This window comes from Schizophyllum commune (genome assembly GCF_000143185.2).
Source record: "Schizophyllum commune H4-8 unplaced genomic scaffold SCHCOscaffold_10, whole genome shotgun sequence".
NCBI lineage: Eukaryota > Fungi > Basidiomycota > Agaricomycetes > Agaricales > Schizophyllaceae > Schizophyllum > Schizophyllum commune.
In genome coordinates this window covers 1,593,270-1,615,853 of record NW_026089547.1, presented here as the reverse complement: position 1 = coordinate 1,615,853, position 22,584 = coordinate 1,593,270, and the positions used below count along the sequence as shown (strand labels likewise).

The 22,584-nt window shown below is 57.7% G+C and overlaps 8 protein-coding genes across 8 annotated transcripts; 3 read left to right on the top strand and 5 right to left on the bottom strand.

The window, feature by feature from the left end:
- The first annotated feature begins 16 nt into the window (after positions 1-16).
- Positions 17-4,784, top strand: SCHCODRAFT_02637604 (uncharacterized protein). The gene is made up of 13 exons (XM_003028519.3): positions 17-829; positions 883-1,072; positions 1,124-1,428; positions 1,481-1,624; positions 1,675-1,745; positions 1,795-1,945; positions 2,000-2,338; positions 2,387-2,578; positions 2,630-3,273; positions 3,325-3,411; positions 3,459-4,287; positions 4,341-4,526; positions 4,576-4,784. The coding sequence occupies exons 1-13, from the start codon at positions 116-118 to the stop codon at positions 4,723-4,725; spliced, it is 4,002 nt and encodes a 1,333-aa protein (XP_003028565.1). The 5' UTR covers positions 17-115; the 3' UTR covers positions 4,726-4,784.
- A 570-nt stretch (positions 4,785-5,354) lies between these two features.
- Positions 5,355-7,505, bottom strand: SCHCODRAFT_02637601 (uncharacterized protein). The gene has a single exon (XM_003028831.2). It carries the CDS (start codon positions 7,031-7,033, stop codon positions 5,549-5,551), a length of 1,485 nt encoding a protein of 494 aa, XP_003028877.1. The 5' UTR covers positions 7,034-7,505; the 3' UTR covers positions 5,355-5,548.
- An 85-nt stretch (positions 7,506-7,590) lies between these two features.
- SCHCODRAFT_02637598 (MFS general substrate transporter) lies at positions 7,591-10,413 on the top strand. The gene is made up of 11 exons (XM_050345980.1): positions 7,591-8,114; positions 8,170-8,278; positions 8,342-8,371; positions 8,419-8,476; positions 8,528-8,631; positions 8,687-8,764; positions 8,816-9,012; positions 9,077-9,291; positions 9,353-9,678; positions 9,737-9,867; positions 9,978-10,413. The coding sequence occupies exons 1-11, from the start codon at positions 7,893-7,895 to the stop codon at positions 10,299-10,301; spliced, it is 1,794 nt and encodes a 597-aa protein (XP_050198611.1). The 5' UTR covers positions 7,591-7,892; the 3' UTR covers positions 10,302-10,413.
- Positions 10,414-11,532: 1,119 nt separating this feature from the next.
- Positions 11,533-12,947, top strand: SCHCODRAFT_02637595 (uncharacterized protein). Its single transcript, XM_003028521.3, has 5 exons — positions 11,533-11,935; positions 11,987-12,059; positions 12,111-12,198; positions 12,248-12,531; positions 12,586-12,947. The coding sequence occupies exons 1-5, from the start codon at positions 11,873-11,875 to the stop codon at positions 12,711-12,713; spliced, it is 636 nt and encodes a 211-aa protein (XP_003028567.1). The 5' UTR covers positions 11,533-11,872; the 3' UTR covers positions 12,714-12,947.
- Positions 12,948-12,981: 34 nt separating this feature from the next.
- SCHCODRAFT_02637590 (carbohydrate esterase family 1 and carbohydrate-binding module family 1 protein) lies at positions 12,982-14,857 on the bottom strand. Its single transcript, XM_050345979.1, has 6 exons — positions 14,815-14,857; positions 14,547-14,736; positions 14,028-14,490; positions 13,386-13,973; positions 13,251-13,327; positions 12,982-13,197 (listed from the first exon to the last, which is right to left on the bottom strand). The coding sequence occupies exons 3-6, from the start codon at positions 14,452-14,454 to the stop codon at positions 13,189-13,191; spliced, it is 1,101 nt and encodes a 366-aa protein (XP_050198610.1). The 5' UTR covers positions 14,455-14,490; positions 14,547-14,736; positions 14,815-14,857; the 3' UTR covers positions 12,982-13,188.
- On the bottom strand, positions 14,673-16,645 carry SCHCODRAFT_02637585 (carbohydrate esterase family 1 and carbohydrate-binding module family 1 protein). The gene is made up of 6 exons (XM_003028833.2): positions 16,557-16,645; positions 15,880-16,502; positions 15,240-15,827; positions 15,107-15,183; positions 14,815-15,055; positions 14,673-14,736 (listed from the first exon to the last, which is right to left on the bottom strand). The coding sequence occupies exons 2-5, from the start codon at positions 16,307-16,309 to the stop codon at positions 15,047-15,049; spliced, it is 1,104 nt and encodes a 367-aa protein (XP_003028879.1). The 5' UTR covers positions 16,310-16,502; positions 16,557-16,645; the 3' UTR covers positions 14,673-14,736; positions 14,815-15,046.
- A 193-nt stretch (positions 16,646-16,838) lies between these two features.
- On the bottom strand, positions 16,839-19,607 carry SCHCODRAFT_02637582 (prolyl-tRNA synthetase). The gene is made up of 8 exons (XM_003028834.2): positions 19,187-19,607; positions 18,804-19,138; positions 18,661-18,754; positions 18,476-18,611; positions 18,362-18,426; positions 17,603-18,306; positions 17,242-17,549; positions 16,839-17,191 (listed from the first exon to the last, which is right to left on the bottom strand). The coding sequence occupies exons 1-8, from the start codon at positions 19,503-19,505 to the stop codon at positions 17,032-17,034; spliced, it is 2,121 nt and encodes a 706-aa protein (XP_003028880.1). The 5' UTR covers positions 19,506-19,607; the 3' UTR covers positions 16,839-17,031.
- Positions 19,608-20,085: 478 nt separating this feature from the next.
- Positions 20,086-20,408, bottom strand: SCHCODRAFT_01174646 (uncharacterized protein; the record flags this gene model as incomplete). Its single annotated transcript, XM_003028835.2, has 3 exons — positions 20,086-20,189; positions 20,237-20,350; positions 20,402-20,408. 3 exons carry the CDS (start codon positions 20,406-20,408, stop codon positions 20,086-20,088), a joined length of 225 nt encoding a protein of 74 aa, XP_003028881.1.
- Between the last annotated feature and the right edge of the window lie 2,176 nt (positions 20,409-22,584).

Here is a 22,584-nt window from a genome sequence, read left to right as displayed (position 1 = left end):
CGCTCTCTTCGTTCCGCCCTCCTCTCATGTCGCTGCTCATGACGCCGGTGACAGCATTGAGCTTCCTTTACGACGGCGACATGCATAAAACCAGCACGTTCAGAGCTCGCGTTCCATGGATGCCCACCTCCCCGCCCACATCCGCAACGCACTCCAACCCAACGTTCGCCGAGCGGCGCAGCAAGCGTCGCACATGCCTCGCGCGCCGCCCTCCATGATGACCGGTCTACGGCGCCAGGTTGCCCCACCACCACCACCACCACCACCACCGCCTCCGCTGGCTCCTCCGCCAGACCCCGCTCCCGATGCCGCAGCCAACCCCGTCGAGGGTGCAGAGGACGATGGAGAGGCAGAGGCTGATGACGACGCCGACTACATGGAGATTCGACTCGCTGCTACCCACCTGCCGCCCGTCTTCAGTCAGATGGCCGCCGCTCACGTACCCGACGTTGGCTTTCAGCCTCCCGCCGTGCCAGAGCCCGCACCAGCTACGACCGACTACACCCCAGTCAGTCTCGCGGACATTCCGGTCGTCGGCAAGCGTTTCGGCAACCCAGAGATCCTCAGCAAGGCTGAGCAAACTGTCCGGCGCGCAGAAGAGAGGGCGCTCGCCAAGCTCGGCATGACCTCCGATCAGCTCGTCGACTCCGTCCGAGGCTCGGGAGACGACGTGCCTTCGCGTGTTGCACCACAGACCGAGGCGGTCAAGATTCGCGCCGCTGTCCGTTTCGAGGCGTACTTTGAGCGCTGCTACCCGGGCCTCCCAAAGGAGTACGCCTGGCATGCAAAGTCCATCCTCGATCTCACCCTCTCCTGGCTCGACTATCAGGTCCGTACCTTCCTCTGCCACGCTCGCCCTCGCTCACATGTCCCGCCTCACAGCTCGTCATCGTTCAAAACTCCATGTCGCGCACCGAAAAGCTGCAGTCCATGACCATCGCCTGGTGGGCTCACTCGCACGTGTCCAACATAATCCGCGCCGCCGTCGATCCCGTCACCAAAGACCGTTGCGCTGCGGAGATCCTCGTCACCCACAGGCTGTATGATCGCATGATAGACCAGGTCGTCGCCCGTACGTCGCCTTCCTCCTCACTCCTCTCTCGTTCCTCACGCCTTTCTTCAGTCGCCAAAAAATATGACCTGCGACGGAAGCGGCCCAACAAGCTCTACTTTGACTACCCTGAAGTTGGCCAGATCATCGGCACCGTGCTGGGAGGGCGTCTATCGTCCAACAACTGGATGCGCGACTGCTACCGCATCCAGAAGGTGCTCGTCATGTTCTACTGTGGCTCGCGACCGAGCACCATCGGAGACATCAATCCGCGTGGACAGCCAGACCCCGCCCGCATGCTCACGCTCTCGAGCATCCTCTGGGAGAGGGTGAGCGAAGCGATGTTCATCGCCCAGATCACGTTCGACTCGTGCAAGGTACGCTCTCGCTCTTCTCTCGCCAGCCCTCACTGCTCAAAACACACCCTAGGGTGCTCTCCACTCGCACAATGTCAGGGAGCAGGTCATGAATATCCGCTCCGTCAATCGCCCCGAGTTCGTCATGTTCGACCTCACCATCTGGCTCCTCGCCACCCACTACCATGAGGGATACTTTGGCACAAAGTATGGCGATGTACGTATGATCTGTATATGCGCATACACCTTGCTCATTCTTGATTCCAGACCTTTATTGCCTTTCTCCAGCACCCCGCCCGCGAGCGAACGTACCTGCCACAGTTCAGGAAGCGAGCAATGTACGTGCCTCTCATCAATGCCCATCACATCACTGATTGCGTACACCAGCTTCCCTGCCATGAACAAAGGCGGTCGCACCTTCGACTACAACCAGCCCTGCTCTGCACGAGCGATCACCGAAGCTATCAACCATGCCGCCGCCGCCGCCATGCTGCCCGCCACCGGCTCCTACGTACTTCGCCGGGCTGGAGCGAACTGGGTGCGTATAGCAGCCCCTCGAGGCGTGCGCATATACTCATCCGTGCACGAACAGATCGCTGGTGTGATCGGCCATGTCGCCGCCCTCGACTTTCTCAACCACAGGGCGGTGGGCGAGACTGCCATCCTGCGCAACCACTACCTACGCGGGGCCAAAGACTATGACTGGACGGGCATTCGGTTCGGTGTCGCAGACGGCATTCTGCCCGAAAAAACAGAGCACCAGCGCGAAGGCCATCTGCGCATTTCCGTCGCGGTTGACGCTATATGCGTGGCAGCCAGTCGCTACACAGCTGCGGCTCAGCCGGGGACAGCCGCGACCGCGTCCGTCGAGGAACTGACCACGTTCGCTGCCCGCGAGAATCACCTGGAGGTGAACGCGGCGGCTGATTCGGTCAGTCACATCCCTCTCCTCCCGTCCCTCTCCCTCATCAGCCCATAGACTATGGAGCAGACACAGGCCATTGCCGCTCGTCAGGCCGTTGTCGACAAGATTTACGCGCTATTCACTGGCTACGACAAACAGTCCGTGCGCCCGGATGCCATCAGGAACATGATGAACAACGCCAAGATCAGCGGGCACAAGACCTGCTACGTCGACGACACGCCCGAGAACCAGGCGCTGGCGCAGTCGGTGCGTGAGCTGAGCGTGCTTTTGTGACCCGTCGGGCAAACTCGTTCACAGCTATACGACGAGTACCTTGTACTCAATGAAAATTGCGGCAAGGTGCGCAAGACCACACGCCACCAGGCCAGCCGAGGCGCGATCAAGAAACGGAACAAGGACGCCATCGATGGCGTAAAGAAGGGCACCGGTGAGGAGCGTGCTGCCGCCGTACACCTCCTACGCGACCCATCGGCGCCCATCACGAACCTCATCCTCCAATCGCTCGCCGGCGACGGCCGCGACCCGGCGGAGCTCATGCCAGTCCTGCAGGACGATGAGCAGGGGGCGTTGCTGCTCAAAGAGGCCAAGCAGGGTCGGGGCAACCTCAATCGCCTGCTGACCCGTCGTGTGGGCGGAGACGACGAGGAGGAAGAGGCGGACGGCGACTTTTCCAACCTGCCGCCACCCTCGCCTCACGCGACGCTCGCCGGGCTGGACATGGTGCAGGCGTGGTTCGCCTTTGCCGCCATTGTCTATGGCCCTTTCTACACGAGCGCGCAGGAGCAGCCGCTGATCGTCATGGAAGGAGGGAAGCAGAAGTTTGTTTGCAACCGCTGTCTCATTCTCGCCAGGCATTGCGAGAAGAATGTTATCGTTAGCGCCTTGTACGTGCCCAAGTTCAAGGGTACGTACGAGAGCCTGAGTGCGTACGGAAAGCACAAGTACGTCTCCTCCGCCGTCTCGTCTCGTGCGCGCTGACCGGAATCTCGCAGCAAGCGACTCCATCACTTGTGGCGGCAATTAATTCTCGAAATCTATCGCACAAAGCAAGGCCTCGCGTGCCCTGCTGGAGACGCCTTGTACGCTCCCGTCTATCACATCTTGCTGTGGACTGACGCCTGCGCAGCGCGTCCGACTACGTTGCCCTCGTCGAACACATGCACACCAACTGTGCGCGCGCGCAGGAGTACCTCGCCATCTACGAAGACTTCAAGACCATCAATCGCTCGCTCGCGTACTCCAAGGACAAGAGCACCGGTGAGCATCTGGGCACGCTCAGGGGCATCGGCAGGGCATCAGGCAAGAAGGGCAAGAGCACGACCGCCAGCAAGGATGCGACCATCAACAAGGGCAAGGCCGGCAGCAGCAAGGGCAAGGGCAAGGCCAGAGACAACAGCGACCGCGGTGATGTGTGCAAGCCTCCAACGCCCATCCGTGCCGCTCCTCGTCCCCCGATCGTCATACGCAGCGCCAGCGACGAGGACATCCACGGTGGACCCAGCGCGCCATACCTCCTGTCTCCATCCGCCTCTGCGGAGACCTCTACGGCACTCGGATCGGGCGCGCAACCTCCTGCGGTGACAGACTTGACCGAGGTGCTGCCTGACTGCGACCTGGGCGGAGGACTGTCCGCGCAGGGCACCGACATGCTTTTCGACATCGCTCCCCCGGATGTCAACATTGATCCCGCCCTCATGGACAGCTGGCTCGCATTCCTGGACGATGACAACACTCTCGGTGACGCGATGATCCAAGACAACTCTGCCGCACTCCCCGTCGACACCTCCAGCGTCGATCCTATCATCGCCCATCATCCGGACGACTCGGGCGACCCTCACACGCCTGCGTCTCAGGACCTCGCCGCAGCCCGTGGCGATTCAATCACGCCCTCGTCGTCGCCTCTTCCACCGACTGCTGCTGTGCTCATGCAGAACGCGCTGCAGCGTGTAGACGAGGTACGATCACCTTCTTCCACTCGCGCACACAATTTCCTGACAGACTTCAAAAGCTGATACAAGATGATGTTACTGATCAACGCGCCCACGCCCTCCGCCAATTCCTGGAGGAGGCGCTCGCTCGTCCGAGCGACATCTCTGTTCAAGACTTGCAGGCGCATGTGCTGCATGTACCCGCGGACTCATCCGCCCTCCAGGTCCACGATGCCCTGGCTCGTGCCCAGGCTTTGATGAGCGAGGTTCGTCACTTCCCCCACCCGCTCGCTTGGCGCTTACCTTCTTCTTCAGTACAATGGCGAAGACCAGGCCATTGCACAGGCTATGGCACACGCATTCGAGGTAGCTCAGCGGATCCCCTTGACGTTTGGGGAGGACGAGGTAGCTGATGCCCTTCGTGGCATTGATGAGCTTTATCATACATCCTTCTACGACATGTAGACCTGTGTAATCAGAGAGTGTGTGATAGTAATGTACAATGATACGTGCTTGATAACAACGAAAGCAACGAACTGCAGCGAAAGCGAGATAGCAAAGACAAAAACACGGTGAAAGTGAGTTAAGTACCAGGTTCAAACGAAGCAGCGGACGAGGTGGGCTGGGCAGGACCCGGAGCGTATGGCATCCCCTGCATAGCGTACCCCTCAAGCCAGGGTGCGGAACCTAAGAAGGCAGGGTTGATCATGAAGGGCGCTGAGGGTAGATTAGATACGAAGGACTGCATATGCACACATACGTTGCATCTGCTGCTGATTCTGCAGTTGACGACGTGACTGAGGGGTCTGGGGCGTACGTTGTTGCATTATCTGTGATGGAAGATGCTAAGCGAACGTGCTACCACTGTACCACAAGCCCTGTGAACTTCGGAAGATTTTATCCATCGATAACTACTTGCGGGAGGCACCCTCAGCTTCGGTATGAGGTATTTGTCCGTTCCTTCTCTTTATGAGCCTCGGCACTGGACTCCTGACCGCTTTATGCAGTGAACATCTCGTTTGGGAGCAGCACGCCCTCGCCGTTCTAGACCCCGCAGAAGGTTTACTGGAGATGCACTTTTCTCCTAGTTCAGACTTGGCTCTCAGATACTGTTCATGGATACATAGGATTGGATTAGGATGTCTACTAAGATAAGTAAGTAATCGCAACCTGGTTTCGCATAACTTCGCTCTACGGGTTCATAAAAGGGATGTGTAGGTTGAGAGAACAATACAATGGACGTCGTGAAAACAATCTACGCTGAGCAATTCACAAGACTCAAGAGCATTCACACCCGTCGCTTCCCCTTGCCACTCGGCTGAGGGGTACTGTCCTCATCCTCCTCCAACTCCGTGGGGATCTCTTCGCTGCTCATCGGCGTCAAAGGGCTCAAGGAGCGCTCCGCGAGGGGTCTATCCTCAGGAATGTTCTCTAGAGCCATCTCCCGGCGAAGGAGTCCGCCCCGGCCGGCAGAGTGACCGACAGGGATCGCGGGCTGGTGCTGCTGGAAGTGCACGGGCGCGCTGCTGGGGCCAGCCCCGTTAGCGTCCCTGACCAGGGCGGCCTGCGCGCTGGGGCTGCCCCAGTCGCCAGAGGTGGACGGCTGGTGCAGGAGGCGGGTGAGGCGCGCGGGCGTCTTCCCCGTCCCCGGGCCATTGCGAGCCGGCGTAGGGGACCCAGGAGCGGATCCGGCAGGAGTACCGTGCGCAGGTTTCTTGGGGCGGTGGGGAGTCTGCACCATGCGCCGGGCAGGCGTCGAGAGAATGGTCGGGCCTGGGAGACGCGGGTGGCGGTGAGTGCTCGCCCGACGGTGATAGTTAGGGTTGACTGGACGGTTGTGGTGGTACGGCGAGCGCAGCGCCTGCGCATTTGGGCATGGCGTGGCGGTCGGCTGAAGGCCCTGCGATGACTGTCCATCAGACGCGGCAAACGAGAAGGGCGGGTAAGCCGCGGCTTCCGCCTGCCGCTCGAGCTCCGGGTTCAGCGCCTGGCCATTTTCGTCAACGAGGATCGTGCCCTCGGGCCCGAGCCCCTTGCGCGTTTTCTCACCGAGACGCTCGCGCTGGAACTTCCACAGCTCGTGCAGGACGTCCGTCTCCCGGAGCGCGAGGAGGTCTTCGTCGGTGAGAAGCATGAGCTGCCGGAGCTGGTTGCGCATCGCGTCGGCGTGGGTCTCTCGCAGGAGCTCCGTCTGCGTGAGCTGGGGCGGGCGCTGGTGCTGCGGGATCGGGATCTCGGCGAGCTCGGGGTCTTCATCGTCGGTCACGAAGAAGACGCGGTGGTTGCGGAGGTCTGGGCGCGTCGTTGGGCGGTGGGGCGCGCGGAGAGGGTCCTCTTGGTCGGGCACCGGGCGGGGTGCGGGAGTGGTATAGCGCTCGAGTGGCTTTGGGTTGGAAGAGCCTTGCGAAGGGGCAGCTTGCTGCGACTGGCTGTTCGCCACTTGGTCGTTACTCCGTTGACTATCGCGCGCCAAGTTTGCGGCGCTGGTGAATGTGATGCTGCCCTGCCGATCTAGAGTATGCACGCCATCTTCGCCGACTTGCACATCACAGCGTGCGAGGGGCTGACCGTTGCTGTCGGTCACCACCAGACTGCCAGTCCGACGAAGAGGACGCCGGGTGGAGGTGCCTGCCCTCCTAGTACCAGCTGTGGCGGTGGCATTCTGCTGTGGCGCGACGGCGGTCTGGGTGGCATTGTTGCTTGCAGCATGTGTTGCGTGCTGCTGTTGCTGCTGCTGAGCCGCCTGAGCGCGGGTGTGGGAGCGAAGACGCATCGTAGCGGTTCCGGTGGTGGCAAGGAGCAAGTCAATGTGGAAAGGGAGGAATCGGAACTATGCACAGCGCCTTCTTTGCAAAGGCCTTTATACGATTCAGAGAGGGCCTCTGGACCATTCATGTGACGCACAATGGCCATCTTTGACGGATGGTCAAACCGCCTTCGGCTGTGCCCTTTGTCTGTGACGTGACATAGCAGCATCATGGCCCGCCTCACAAAGCCATGCATGTTGATGACAGTACCGTTCATGTCTTTGTTCTGTATGTCCGTGCGTGCAGGAGAGTTACCATGCAACGTACCGACAACAGACAAAAGCATATCCAGCTGGGCCTGAGCCGCTGGCTGAAGCTGCGATAGCCATCCGAGAATTTTGGCTCGGCGCTGCTGATAGAATTGACACCCCAGGGCTGATATCAGAGGGAGGAGAGAAGAGAGGCGAAAGGTCAAGTCGAAGTTCGTCACAAGGAGCGCGAGGCCTGAGTTCCGGCAAATGCCGATTACTCTACAATGGCCGCGCCACCTCACGTGGTGGAAGGGTCGACGGTCCGGACTCCGCTAGCCACTCTTGCTCCTGACTACGACCATCCCATACTTCTCCTGCTCAGGCTGCTCTTGTGCAAGCACAGTTTTGAGAACATCTTGCTGACACGGACCCACTTCTTTCGTTGAAAAGCGACGTCGAAGACGATCTCATCGCCTTGCTGTGGCACGACGTCTCTTCCTTCGCGCATCATTGCTTCCTGCGAACATGACATCGACCTGAACGATTTGACACGACCTCGCAATTCCACAAGCGATTCTGACGACCCTCACTACCAGGAGCTGCGCTCCCTGAACATCGCTATCCGCATTTTGACATGACTGTTCCCTCGCGGACGAGCTCGCCAATGCCTGAAGGGCGTTACGAACCTCCTTCGTTGTCGCCAAGCCCTTCGCGCCATTCTTCCTCTCAGAATGTCACTGAGAGGACAGAGTCCCCTCAAGCCTGCGAGCCGCCGATCCTTGGCCGAAAATCTGTCATCTTGATCTTCATTGGCCTCATATTGGCCATCTTCGTGTCTGCTTTGGACGAGACAATAGTGAGTGGGCTGAGTTATCCCTGAAATTCCGTTTGATCTGATCTGTCTTGTGGAGGTGGCTACTGCGGCAGTCAACATTACGTCTGACTTCAACTCGTACGAACTGTATTCTTGGGTACCTGTCGCGTACCTCGTCACAATCAATGCAGTACAGCCGATATACGGTACGGTGCTGATTTCTTTGCATATACTAGAACACTAGTAATGGCGCTTATTTCCTTACTTAGGCAAGCTGTCCGACATCTTTGGTCGCCGACGTACGTTGATCCTTTCCGCAACAACTTCTTCGCTTACCCCTTCACAGTCGTCCTCCTTTTTGGCCTATCAATCTTCCTCATTGGCAGTATAGGATGCGGCTGGGCGTACGTGAGACCATTGACTTGATCTGCCTTTAATACTTACCTCCGCTGCAGTCCGAGCATGATTTTCTTCATCGCAGCTCGCGCCGTCTCCGGTATAGGCGCCGGAGGCCTCATCAATATGGCGTACATCGTTGTCGCCGACCTCTTCTCTCTAGGTGAGCAAGAGTCGGTCTTATTCACTACCGCGCACGACACTGAGTCGTGTAACAGAGGAAGGGCCCAAGTATCGCGGACTTCTTTCCCTAGGCTTCGCCTTTTCCAACGTCCTGGGCCCCATATTGGGCGGAGGTACAGAATGCTCGTAAAAGCCACAACTCTACCGCTGACGAGCGTCTCCAGTCTTTTCCAGCCAGACGACCTGGCGATGGTGCTTCTGGATTAACATACCCTTGGTCAGCATAACCATCCTCGCCATCGGCGTCTTCCTCCGCCTCCCTCGCCGAGCCCACGCCGGATATCGCACCGAGATGAAGTGCCTCGACGTTCTCGGCGCGCTCTTCATGGTCGCGAGCATAGCGTGCTTCGTGCTTCCCGTGGTACGTGTCAAGTTGCTCACCCACCCCTGCACGCCTTCCCCTTTACTTACGTACCGTCCCGCAGAGTCTCGCGGGAAGCTACTGGGCCTGGAACGCTCCAGTCACGATCGCCCTGTTCGTCGTGTCCGCGATCAGCCTCGCGCTGTACTTTGTGGGCGAGTTCTACGTTGCGAAGGAGCCTATCATCCCGTTACGCCTCATGAAGAATGGGGGGCTTGTCGCGACCTGGATGACACTGTTCTTCTACGGCATGACCTTCATCACGTATCTGTATTATATGTGCGCTGGTTCCCCCCACTATACATCCGTCTGTTGAAGCTGATGCGGCTCATTCTCACAGTCCAATGTGGTCCCAGGTCGTCGACCACAGAACCGCCGTCATCGCCGGCGTCCTACTAATCCCACTGCTGGGCACATTCACGTCTGCCAGTCTTATTTTCGGACCAGCGATGAAGGTCGCAAGCCGCTTTCGCTGGCGGCCAACACGTACGATGCTCTTGATCGGCGTGCTCGTCCACCTCCTCGGAGCCTTCCTCATCGGCTTCGTCTTTGCGCCCGGACGCCACGTCGCCGCAGAGATCATTGTCCTCATGGTGTACGGCGCCGGCTGCGGCTTCACGATCCAATCGTCGTTTCTCGACGCGCAGGCGTGTGTGCGTCCGGATGGCAAGTGATATATGCAAGGCGTAGAGGTGGACGAGGAACTTATATACGCTGCGCCCAGACATCGCCATGTCGAGCTCCGTCGCCGTGCTGTTCCAAAACATTGGCAGCACTGCGGGGCTCGCAGCTGCCGGTGCTATAAACCGTGCACATCTGTCGCGGGCCTTCGCAGGCATATCGGAGGACATCATTGTACGTCGCTTGCATCCATCTCCGTTCGTACCTCGAGCTAACTGTGTCTGCTCATTCTCTCCTGCCGCGCTGCAACCCCCGCCTTTCGCGCGCCCTTGTCCTCCCCTCAGTCTCAGGACACGCTCTCCCGTATCCTCAGCAACGCTGACCTCGTCAACGAACCCGGCCTCCTCAGCGACACAGCGCGCGAGTTAGTGCGCACTAAGTTCTCCGACAGTATCCAGCTGGTCTTGCGCGTGGCCATCGCATTTGCGGGCATGGCTGGGCTTGTGGCGCTGTTACCGCGACAGCCGTATACAGCGCGCGCGGGTGATGAGCGCACCAGCGCGAATGAACAACGCACTAGCCGAACTACCGAGAAAGAGGCACGAGAGGTGGAAGAGGGGAAGAACGCGGACAATGGGCATCGCCACGTCCCAGATCGGGAGGTTTAAAGGCACGGACTGGTGGGATCGAACGCTGACTTTGACACACTGTATATATACCACACGACTACTCATCACACATACAGAATTTCATGAAGCAATCAACACGACCATAGTGCGATAAAGCAATCGATGCACGGGCACGTAGAGGTTGTCCACAGTCACGGTGCGTCAAAGTTCAACAAGCAGAACGTGACACCCACGTGGTCGCCATTGAGATGGAATTTTGCATTCCCACGACCGAACAAACACTGGGTCTTTCCCTCCCGCACTTTGAAATGCTCGAAAAGCTATTCAAGCGATAAGCATTACACAGCAGCCCTCTACCTCAACGAGATACGTTCACATATGCCAATCTCAACCAGAGTCGGCGACGATGGACCCTTTTGGTCAGACACACAGTACACAGTGGCTTTTGCGTCCTTCCCCGCGTAAGCATAGCCATATCCAGGATCAGGATGGGGGACGATCTCGTGGTGATTCTACCGATCGAATGCGCCGTCACAGCTAGTCCTGCATAGCGTTTCTGCTCGGGCGCTATTCCGGAGATGGGTACGCGCCTGCCATCATCGATTGTTTGACGATCCCTTCTGAAGGCAGAAGGGAAGCACTCAAACCATGCCAAGACGAAGCTATCTGCAACTCATGGGGGACCTTGCATAGCGTGCCCAGAAACCCTCGTCTATCTCGAAGAATATTGCAGCTTGCCCAAGGAGACATTGTTGACGAGCTGAGGCGGTGCAATGTGACCGTATGGACAGGAGCTGATTGAACTCCGAGAGGACCCCGGATAATTGGGGGGAGGGGTAGTTCGCGATGTCGGATTTTTTGGGGCCTCAAACGCTCCAAATGTCTCTGAGAAAGTCGGAGAAATGGGTAGGTTGAGGGCGTCAGCTTACTTTGGAAGTCGGACTTTTGGTACCCTGCCTGAGTTAGGTATCAGACAAAACAGCACGAAAATGCCTACATGGTGCACTGGGTACGCGCGAACAGCGAGATACGTCGAATGGCGTGGTTTCCCGTTCAAAACAGGCCCTCGGGAGAGGCACAGAAAGTCGCAGGAAATGCTGAATATTTGCTCACGTGACAAAACAAATAACTGATTTCCCTAATCGGGAAATAAAAAATTTCGGCGGCCGACGAGGTTGGTTAAAAAGTCGGACTTTGGCCGCCCTTTTGGCCAAAAAATGTCGGACTTGAACGCCGCTGTTTTGAGGAATTCCGGAACTAACCTCGTCGCCCATTATCCGGGGTCCTACTCCGAGGCGGCGCTGTCGCGCCTGTAACAAGCGCCCGTGCATTGTCGTGCCCCGCGCCGCCTTTTTGATATCACTTACACGACATCAGCACCACTGCCGCAGCTTCTTGATCGCCTCGCCGGCACCGCCGCTCCTCCATGCCCCGCGGCGCTTATATAGCGCGTTCGCGGTGCCCTCTTTCGCCCACTCACAGCGCCCAGCACCCCCGCTCGGCGCTCAGGTTCTGTCCGGTTCACATACAAGGTCTTCATCTGCTTTCGTCGGCCCTCTCCAGCTTTCGAAACTCCTCACGACTTTGATACTCATTCCTAATCTGCAACCATGGTTTACGGTGTTCGTTCGCGCAAGTTTTGCTGCTGCCTTCCGGTCCGCCTTGGCGTCTTTGTGAGTTGTAGTCTTCTCTTTCCCGTCAGCTGTATTGATCGGGAATGCAAGGTCATGACCCTCTTTGGCGTTTGCGGTGGTGGTCTCATCGCGGGTGTATCTTGGTACACGCTCGCTCACAAGGGTGAGTGCGTGTCCATCTCTAACGTGAATGTCGCTCATCGCCTTCTGTCAGAATCCAACTACGCGGCAAGAGTAGATTCCACCGAACTCAAAGTCGGCGCAGCCATATATACGCTCCTGACACTCATATGCCTCTTCGGGTATGCTCATCCCCTCCACCACACATCCATCCGACTGATCGCCTCTCAGGCTGATCGGCTGCGTCTTCCGCCTCCGTGGGCTCGTGCGCATATTCCTCTTCATGCTCGCGCTGCACTTCATCGTGAGCGTGGGCACCGGCATCTGGAGCCTCGTCCAGTTCTTCCACGACAGCAAGCAGGAATGGATCGACAAGTGCATCGACAGCTTCCAGGACTGGGAGTCTACGAACAAGAACTCGGACGTGGACGAGCAGAATCTTTGCAAGGCGGCGTATAGTGCGGCGCGCTGGAGTGTTCCCGTTGTGTGGGTCATCGCCTGGATCCTCGAGCTTTGTGGGTGCAATCGTGCTTGTCAAGGGAAGGACATGTTGCTGACTTACTTGATAGATGGTCTGATCATCGTCGACAACTACGTCGACCAGCTCACGGACGAGCGCCGCGCCAAGGAATCTCGCTACGTAGCCTTGGACGAGGCGAAGGTCGGCCTTGTCCGCAGCCCCCACAGCCCCGTGTAAGCTTGAAGGGTTCGGACCACCTACGCCTGAAGGGCCGAGCCACCTCCGGAGGATGTACATCAAAGAGGTTAGACTGCGTCGCGTCCCGGACTCTTCCACTGCTACTTCCAGCACGCTATCCCTCACGCATTAGTTTTGAGCGTCACCCTTATTTATACCAGCACTGTATCATAGCCTCGTCGACAGTCTATCCGCATCCGTAATCACTATATTCTGAATCGTCTTTCGAGTGTGGGACTGATGGAGATGATTGCACTCATTATCTCCTGTGGACTGAAGCGAGTTATCTTCGCGTTCGACCAAGAGAGCTCCCGGTGTGTGATAGCATGCGCTCTCCCGCTTTTCCGTGCTTCCGTTGGGATACGACAATCATATTTGGAGGTAGGCATACACATGAAACAGTGCCAAACGAGAGCAACCACTTAGCGCAACCCGTTCAACCGTTCTCCCAAACCCCTAGAAGACCTTGAAACCCTTACTGACACTGTAAGACAGTCAGACGAAAGTCAGACGCTTTCCTAGTCCGATCCTGCTTACCTGATAATAGTACGGCGGCGAGACAGCAACACAAGTCAATTCAGAAGCGCAAGTGGTAGGACCGTTGTAGCCAGTACCTACGCACCGCATCCCGATCAGCGTTTCCCTCTGCATATCGAGAAGAGAAAAGCGCACCTCCGCACTGGCCCCAGCGTGTCTGGGTTGCGCCAGCAGCCGATGATGTGGTCGAGGCCGGCGCCGTCGTCGTCGACCCAGGAGCAGTCGTCGTAGGGCCGGAGGTCGACGTAGTACCCGCACCCCCAACGATGCCAAACCACTTCAGATCCTCCGTACCCTGGATAGGGACTACATGCCCGACCCCCGCCGCCGAGATTCCCTCCAGATTCGGCCCGTAGATCGACTTCGTGTACCCCGACACCGGCGTGTTCTGTAGAACCTGCGTCGGCGCGGACGCATCGTATCCGTGGACGCCCGCCCACTGCTTGACCTCCTCGGCGAGGTTTTTGTAGTCGAGCAGGGTATCGTCGGTACCATGGTACTCCTGCATGCGCGGGTAGGCACCGGTGTAGCCAGGGTACATGTCGTGGACGACAGCAGCCCACTGAGCGGCGGAGGCGGTGGACTGGCCTGTAGAGCAAGTCGAGTTCCAGGCGTCAACGCCGCCGGACGCGGACACGAAGCAACCTGCGCCCACGCCAGAGTACACGATCCCTGCTTGGAAGACGTCGGGATAGGTGGCGGCAAGGACGTTGGTCATCATGCCTTTTCACGATGGGTCAACCCCGCGCCTCGGTAGCTCATAGGAAAGGTACTGACCTCCAGAGGACGTCCCGGTCACATAAATTCTGTCTGGATCCACGCCGTACTGGGTCTTCGCGTACGCGACCATGTTGGCTATGGCGGTGCTATCGCCGCCTCCATCACGCGTGAGCGACTGCTTCGAGCTGACGTCCCAGCAGCTGCCCGAGTTCGGCGAGTTCGGATAGATCACGATGAAGCCGTACTGGTCCGCAAACTGCGCGTACGGAGAGCCAGTGTAGTACGCCTGTGCCGTGCCCCCACAGTAGTGGACCGCGACGATAAGGGCTGGAGATGACGCTACATTCGTTGGACGGTAGACGTACATGCCAGCGTTCGTCGGGTTGTCTCCAAAATCAGTGACCTGCTGCAGGGTCGAGGTCTGTCCGGCGATGAGGTCCAGCCACAAGAGGAGCAGGAAGAAAGCGGAGGCTCGGACTGTCATCGTGCGTTGGGAAGGGAGTTCAGTGTCCACGAAGAACTACGTCGGTCTGCGTTGTCAGTAGCCGACTTTATACGAGGGCAAAGATACCTCACCTGATGATATCCGGGACGCGGTGTACTGGCGAAGGTTGCGTGCTCCAGGCGGATGGGCCGCCTTCCGTCGCCATCGTATGGCTGTCGAAGGATTGCCGGCGAAATAGAACTGCATTTCAAGCTTCGCGGGTCATACACGACGTCTTGTGTCGAGGAGTCTCGGTTCCTGGGTACTGAAGTCGTGATCCGTCTATAGCAGATAGTTAAGCAGGAGGACCCATAGTCGGCGTTCAAAGGGAAAGGCTCGGTACCGACTCAAGACACTCACATCGCAAATGAGGCATTGCCAAATCGGAGGAGGGAAGACGGCTCCCCGAAGGCACTTGTCAGCCTGCCAGATGAGACTGTTTTCGGTGATGCACTTTCCATTCGATTGCAGAGTCCAAAAGCATCTCAAGAGCGATACAAGTTACGCCGTCGGCGCCCGCGCAACAGGGCTAAGCAGCGCGCCCTGACCGAGCCCATAACCCCGATGATTCCCTTTATCCTTTATTTCCCATTCACTGACACTATGGGATCATCAGATGATTGTAGAAAAAGCAAGACCGCAGAACGCTGACCTGATAGTAGTACGGAGGCGAGACAGCGACGCAAGTCAACCCAGATGCACAGGTGGTGGGACCATTGTACCCAGTACCTATGCGTCGACGTGAGCTGAGATACTTTTGCGCGAACAAAGGGCAGACGACGAACCACCGCACTGTCCCCATCTTGTCTGTGTAGCACCGGCAGCCGAAGAGGTAGTCGATGCAGGTGCCGTCGTCGTAGATCCGGGAGCAGTCGTCGTAGGGCCCGACGGTGCCGTCGTCCCGGAACCCCCAATGATCCCGAACCACTTGAGATCCTCCGTTCCCTGAATCGGCACCGTATGCCCCACACCCGCAGCTGATATGCCTTGGAGATTTGGCCCGTAAATAGACTTTGTGTAACCGGAAAGCGGCGTGTTCTGCAGCACTTGCGTTGGCGCGGACGCGTCGTAACCGTGCACGCCTGCCCACTGCTTGACCTCCTCAGCGAGGTTGGCGTAGTTGAGCGTACTGTCAGCAGTGCCGTGGTACTCTTGCATGCGCGGGTAGGCGCCGGTGTAGCCGGGGTACATGTCGTGAACGACAGCTGCCCATTGGGCCGCAGAAGCGGTGGATTGACCAGACGAGCATGTCGAGTTCCAGGCGTCGACGCCACCGGATGCGGAGACGAAACAGCCTGCGCCAACGCCGGAGTATACGATACCAGCCTTGAAGACGTCCGGGTAGGTGGCAGCAAGGACATTCGTCATCATGCCTGATTGTTGGGTATCAGCCAAAATAGTCTGACTGTTGCCAGAAATACTTACCTCCAGACGAAGATCCAGTAACGAAGACCTGGTCTGGGTTCACTCCGTACTGCGTCTTCGCGTACGCGACCATGCTCGCGATGCCGGTGCTATCGCCTCCCCCATCGTGCGTCAGCGACTTCTTCGAACTGACATCCCAGCACGTTCCCGAGTTCGGCGAGCTCGGATAGATCACAATGAACCCGTACTGATCCGCCAGCTGCGCGTACGGCGACCCGTTGAAGTACGCCTGCGCCGTGCCAGTGCAGTAGTGAATCGCGACGATGAGCGCAGGCGAGGACGACACGGTCGTCGGCTTGTAAACATACATGCCCACATTCGTAGGATTCGTCCCGAAGTTGGTGACCTGCTGCAAGGTGGAGGTCAGCCCGGCGACCAGGCCGGACCACAGCAAGAGGAGGGATGCGAAAGCGAAGGTGCGTATCGCCATGTTGCGCCACGGGACGATGATACGAAGAGCGAACAGCGTGCCATGCGTTGAGCTCAGCTGGCTTTATACTTGGGACCACGAGTACCGCAAGCGCCTGGCCATCTCCAGGGACGCGATGTACCGGAGGCCGTCGTACGCTGCTGACGGTCGAGCCAGACCCGTCGCCATGTCGAGGAATTACCGGAGAATCAACCTGTTCTTCGAACCTCGTGAGTCGGTTGCATCGTCTGGTGATCGACAAACATACCTTCCCATGAGAGCATGCGCATGCAGTCGGACTGAGAGACAGGTCCGCGAAAGTTGTGAACGCGTGGCGCAAAGAAGCCTCGGTGCCTGGTTATTGAGGCTGTGATCCGTCAATAACAACTCCAGGAGCGGCGGGTCCGGAGAATAGCTCGAAGGAAAAGGCTCGGAAAGAGGTCAAGGCACTTGAAGTTATCTTAAGAGCCGGACTGGAAAGACGGGTACCCGCGGAGTTCTGGGTGATAAGAGACCATTGCAGGTGAGGAGCAGCTGACTGAAGCCTGAGTGAGAGTGGATTGGGCAGCCTCAAGGCTGCCCTTTTCGATTGACTGCAAGACCCAGTAGCGTACTAAGAAACATACAACGTCAGAGCACATACGCGATTAGCAACTCGACAACACTGCGACCAACACCGACATCACAACAGCCCGCACCTGGCGCGGACACCCATCACGTCGACAAGTCCCAAACGACAATGTCTAGTAGGACCGGCCGAACATCGTCCACCGCTTCGCGTCCTTGCCGCATGCCGGGCACTTCGTCTTGCCCGGCTCGATGGGCGACCAGCGCGATTGGTCAAACGGAATCGCTAGCGACTTCGCACCAGCTGACGGCGCGCGCTCGTCGGTGGGGGCAGACCTGGAAAGAGGTCAGTTCTATGATCCTCATGCCACTCAAACCCTACTCACTCCTTCGCGCTCCGGTCCTTGATATCATCCTCGCATGCCTCGACCTCGCACCACGGGATGACCGCGACGCACTTCGCGTCGAGCGTCGGCACGATGTCCTCCCACTTCGTCACCTCCTTTATGCGCTCGTAGTAGGTGTCGCGCGCCTTCGTGAACATCTCGCGCTGGATAGTCTCGAGGAGGGAGGAGACGCCGGCGGCAATGTTCTCGAGGGGCAGCGGGGCCTTCGCACCAGTATCGCGGCGGACAGTGAGCGTGGACTTCTTCTCGAGGTCCTTGGGGCCGATCTCGAGGCGAAGGGGAACACCCTAGGGAGCGACACGTCAGCCCGTGTAGATCTCTACAAGACATTTTGCCATACCTTCTGCTCCCAGTCGTTGAACTTGTAGCCCGGAGTGTAGATATCACGCAAGTCGGCCTTCGCGCGAACACCCCCGTCACGCAGCTCCTGAGCGATAGCCTCGCACTTGTCGTTGATGCTCTTCCGCTCCTCGTCCGACGCACCCGCCTTAATACCACACGGCACGATGACCGCCTGGATGCTCGCCACCCTCGGCGGGAGCACCAAGCCCTGGTTGTCACCGTGCACCATGACCATAACACCGATTGTCCGCGTACTCAAGCCCCAAGAGTTCTGCCACACGTACAGCTTCTCATTCGGTTTGCTCGGGTCCTCGACGGAGATGTTGAACATTTCCGGTCGCGAGAAGTTCTGCCCGAGGCAGTGAGAAGTCGCAGCCTGGATGCCGCGTCCTGAGGTGGGGATGAAGCCCTCGATGGTCGTTGTGTACAAGCCGCCGGCGAACTTCTCCTTCTCTGACTTAATGCCAGGGATGACGGGCACAGCGAGGAGGTCCTCATAAATTTGGCGGTAGAGGTCGAGGATCTGGCGGACCTCGGCGTCGGCCTCAGGTTTAGTGAGGAAGGCGGTGTGGCCCTCTTGCCAGAGGAACTCTCGTGTGCGAAGGAAGGGCTGCGGGTTCTTGAACTCCCAGCGGACGACGGAGTTCCACTGATTGAGTTTGAGGGGCAGGTCTCGGTGGCTCTGAATCCACTTCGAGTAGTCTAGCGCAGCACGGGTGAGCGAGGCGAGCGTCACGAAGGTCATAGCAGTACGCACAGGGATACATGGCCGTTTCGGAGGTGGGGCGGATAGCGATGGGCTCCTGGAGGTCAGACTGTCCTCTGGAAGGTCGTCAACGCGAGTCGAAAGTCGAAGGGATGTGCAACGTACGCTCTTGTGACCCATGCGACTTCCGGGGAGAAGCCCTCGACGTGGTCCTTCTCGCGCTCAAGGACGCTCTGAGAGACGAACATGGGGAAGTAAGAGTTCTGGACGCCGAGCTTCTTAATCTCCTTGTTAAACCAGTCTACAGCCCTGTCAGCCACAATTGGTAAGGGGAAGGAGACGTAGCTCACCTTGTATCTCCTCCCAGATGCTGTACGACCACGGCTTCAAGATGTAGCAGCCGCTGACGCTGTAGTAGTCGAGCATGTCCGCTTTGAGCAGGACCTGGTGGCGAGATTAGTGATGGGGATAGGTTCGACATGGCGAGACGCACGTTGGTATACCAGGCAGCAAAGTCCACCTCCTTCTTCACGCCAATAGCGATTTGGACGGCACCCTCGATCTTCGCATCCTCCTTGGCCTTGGCCGGGCCGGCTGGGGGAACGACTGGGGCGCCGGAGTTGAGCTCGGCAAAGTCGACGACATTGAGCTTCTGCTCTGCGGTTTCTAGGCTCTTGAGGTATGCAAAGAGCTCCTTCCCGGACAGCAAGACGGTGGAGCTGGAGGACAGGGCGCGGACGGCGAAGGGACCGGGGGAAGATTCGATCGACGCGTCGACGATGGTGAAGACCTTGGGGTAGGTGGTGGAGTTGAGGGCGAGGGGGGACACTGCGGGGTGTTAGCGCGAAGGGGGGCTCGGCTGCGCGCGCCACACACCTGCTGTCCTGTCCACCGTCAGGAATTCACGCATCAGGTCATCGTTCGCGACGCGGAGGTCCTTGAGGCCAAACTTCTTGCCGATCGCCGACGTCTGCGTCTCGGTCGACTCGCGTGCGATGACTACTGCGGGAACGGGGGTCGCGCTTTTTGCTGTCTTTGGCTTGTAGACGAGGACCTTGATCAATTCAAAGGATTCTGGGGCGGCTCCCGCGCCCTTGACCGCCTCCCTCCAGGCGTCGGGGGTGTCAGCGGCTGCGTGCTCGACCGCGCGCGGCTGAATGCTCAGCGAGGCGAGGGATTTCGTGACGGCGTCCATGATGAGCGTTCGAAGGAAGAGTGGACGACGCGGCGGACATCGCGCCTGTACTCTTATCGATCGAGTCACCAGGCGGAGCATAACTATTTTGACTCACAAAAGACGAGGGGAACAGTCAGGTTCAAAATTGAAATTTCGCGGTTCGGCGGGTCCAGGCTTGATTAGGTCAATGGTTCGAACCCTGGTGTAATGGGTTGAGTATCTTCTCCGTTCCACAGCGTCCTTCTTGCAAGGTGATCTTGCACGAAGTTTGACGGTGACGGTCGAAGACAAGAGAGTTCCTGTGTTCAAAAGGTTGAGCAAGAAGGGTGTGACCTGTGAATGTGACTTTGCCAGCATCAAGTCGTTGGACGCGATAATGGACAATGAAACGATGTATTGTTCACGTCTATACCGAAGTAGGCATATAGAGAAGCATCTACCGTGCAGAAGCGGATGTCAGAGCAATATTGTACAAAATCATACACGCTTAGCACGTAAGCTAATATACACAAAAGCGGTGAACGGTCCCTGAAACTATGCTACAGGGTAATGAGTGGTTATAGCGATACATGAAGAGATGCGAATGGGGGAAAAGAAATCACAATCCCATGTGCAAGAGCTCCTGGAAGGCTCGCTGGGCTGCTATCTCGGCAGCAGCCCCCTTTGTCGGCGCGTCACCGCGGCCGTATTCGGCACCCTGGACTGCACAATATGAGCGACATGAGAATCAATGATACTGGGATACGTACGCCGTACGATGCATAACCACATAGGGGCATGGGAAGGCCCAAACGCCTTGAAGTCGTAAACGGGCGGTTGCCACCCATTGCCGCGAACCTTGTTGTGCAGCTTAGTCCTCCAGTCTGCAAAGGAATTTTGAGCATTCTTCTGACGATACGACATCAGATACATACGCTCCATGGGTACTCCTTGGGTCAGATGTGATTCCTGCTTGGGCAGCTTGCTTGGCGTCTGTCGGAGTGGATGTAGGACTCGCTGAACTCGATGTTGAGGAAGTATCGTGATACTCCGCCTTTATAGTGCGTTGAGCAGCAGCCACATCTCAGCTCCTGCACCGCTGCAGGCGAGCGTGGAGTGGCGCAGAAAATACTGACAGAATCCTGCAGTCGAGGCAACAGTCGAGCCCAGAGTGATCTGCACTCGAGCTTGAAATCAGTAGCGATGAGGGCCCTACATCCTTGCAGAGGTAGGCGCTATGCGGAGGGGGTCGTCCTGATGTTTGGCGTATGTCTGCCAGAGAGGAACTGTATTAGTTGCGCGCCAGAGTACCCAGTGAATGAAAGGATTGCGGCGCGTATTGCTGAGGATCAGGGCCACGGTCACTTACATGCTTCATTGCTCTGATAGACCCAAGCCACGCGAGCAGTATGATCTGCAACCCCAAACAGCACAATGTACCTCATCATCAAACCTGGACGACTGAAGCATGACGCACCCGATACTGCACTGCGTCGGCCCCGACATTGCACACAATCGCACGGCCTTAGGCTGAGTGACCGGACTTGCCGCTGGCGGAGCCATCCCGTCGGGAGATCGTGTCAAGAGATAGTGTCGGGCGTCGCCTAACGGACCGGATGCGAGCAGTAGGCGCGGTAGTTTTGCGCTGTGTTGACGGTCCCCTGGGAGAACATGAGGGACGACGCGTTATCGCCCATCTCTTGTGCGGCTTCCTGCAATCAAGTGTGGAGACACGCGAGGAATACCGGAAGCGTGTTTTGTGGCAACCTGACGGGGGAAGGAATCCAGCGACTCTGCCGTCTGAATTAAATTGCAATGGTTCGACGACGATTAGTAGGCAAGCTAGAAGTTGCTTGGCGCGACCGATCGACAGCGCAGACGACATCGTCGGACGTACCAAAGTATCTTGCGCGTTGTAATGCAGCGACAACGGTTTCAGGAAGTATCGCTTGGCGCTTGCAGTTCCGTGTTCACTGGTAGGTCCTATTTCGGCCACCTGGAGACTTCCTATCCCGGTCATTTACGTCCTCCCGTCGGGACGAGCGCCGGACGATTCTCGATACACAGCCACTTGGGTAGACATATCTCGACGTGCATTCAGCTTGAGGTAGTATTTACAGTGACTGTGTAGATAGCCGTCTGCTCGATATCGCGTAGACGTCGGCGCTTAGCAGAGGCTGAGGGCGCTTAGCCAACAGAATTGCAGGCATTTACAGGAGAGTGAAAGTCGGGGGATGGTTCGAAGCAGACCATTAGCAGATACGCGTCGACTCTAATTGGGAAGGCAGTCGACAAGGATCAGATTATTTGTGGCGCGCGCGTAGATGCAGCTGCAAAAATCCGTTTCTGGTCGTTCCACAGACACTCGTTTCCAGGGAGTATGGCGGGAGTTCACAGCGAGTAGATGTCGACTAGGAAACCACGCCTCGGCGAGCTCGAAGGGCTGACTTGACTGCTCGGACGACGGCGACGAAAGACATAGAGAACGTTGTGTGTTTCGTCGAGGTAAATCCCTATGTACACGGCGACTGCTATTGTCGATGAAGGGGGATAACAGCAGTGGAACAGCGGCCGCCCTCGAGCAGTACAACGTCGGAGTGGGCGTCGGAAACAAGCGCTGAAGCCGAAAGCTGGCGGATCGGCACGACATCGGGATATGCCGGCGGGAAAGCACGTTGCAAAATGTGACATAGGAGTCACGGTTCAAGTTGAGGCATCACACTTAGCAGCTGAGCCCTCGATCCCAAGGGCCGTCGCGTCGGGAGATAGATGCAGCGGGCGGCCGAAGTTTTTTCGAATGCCGCAGCGACGAGCCACGAGTAAGCAGTAGACGTGGTAGTTCCATCCATTTTTGGGTGGGATATCAATCCCTCGAAAGACTTCAGAGGACGATGTGTTTCGGAAGACCTTCAGTGTGATGTTTAGCGCGACAAAAATGATACAACACGTTGTCGTGGCAGTTGGCGGGATGTGGAGTTCAGCGCCTCGCCGGGTTCTCTAGACTAGATGGCAATCGAATCTCCCGGTCGCTACATAGGTAGGTCAGACGGATGCCATAGCGAGGGAAGCATCATCAGTGGACTCACCGTCAACTAAACAGAGCCCCGAAGTACTGATA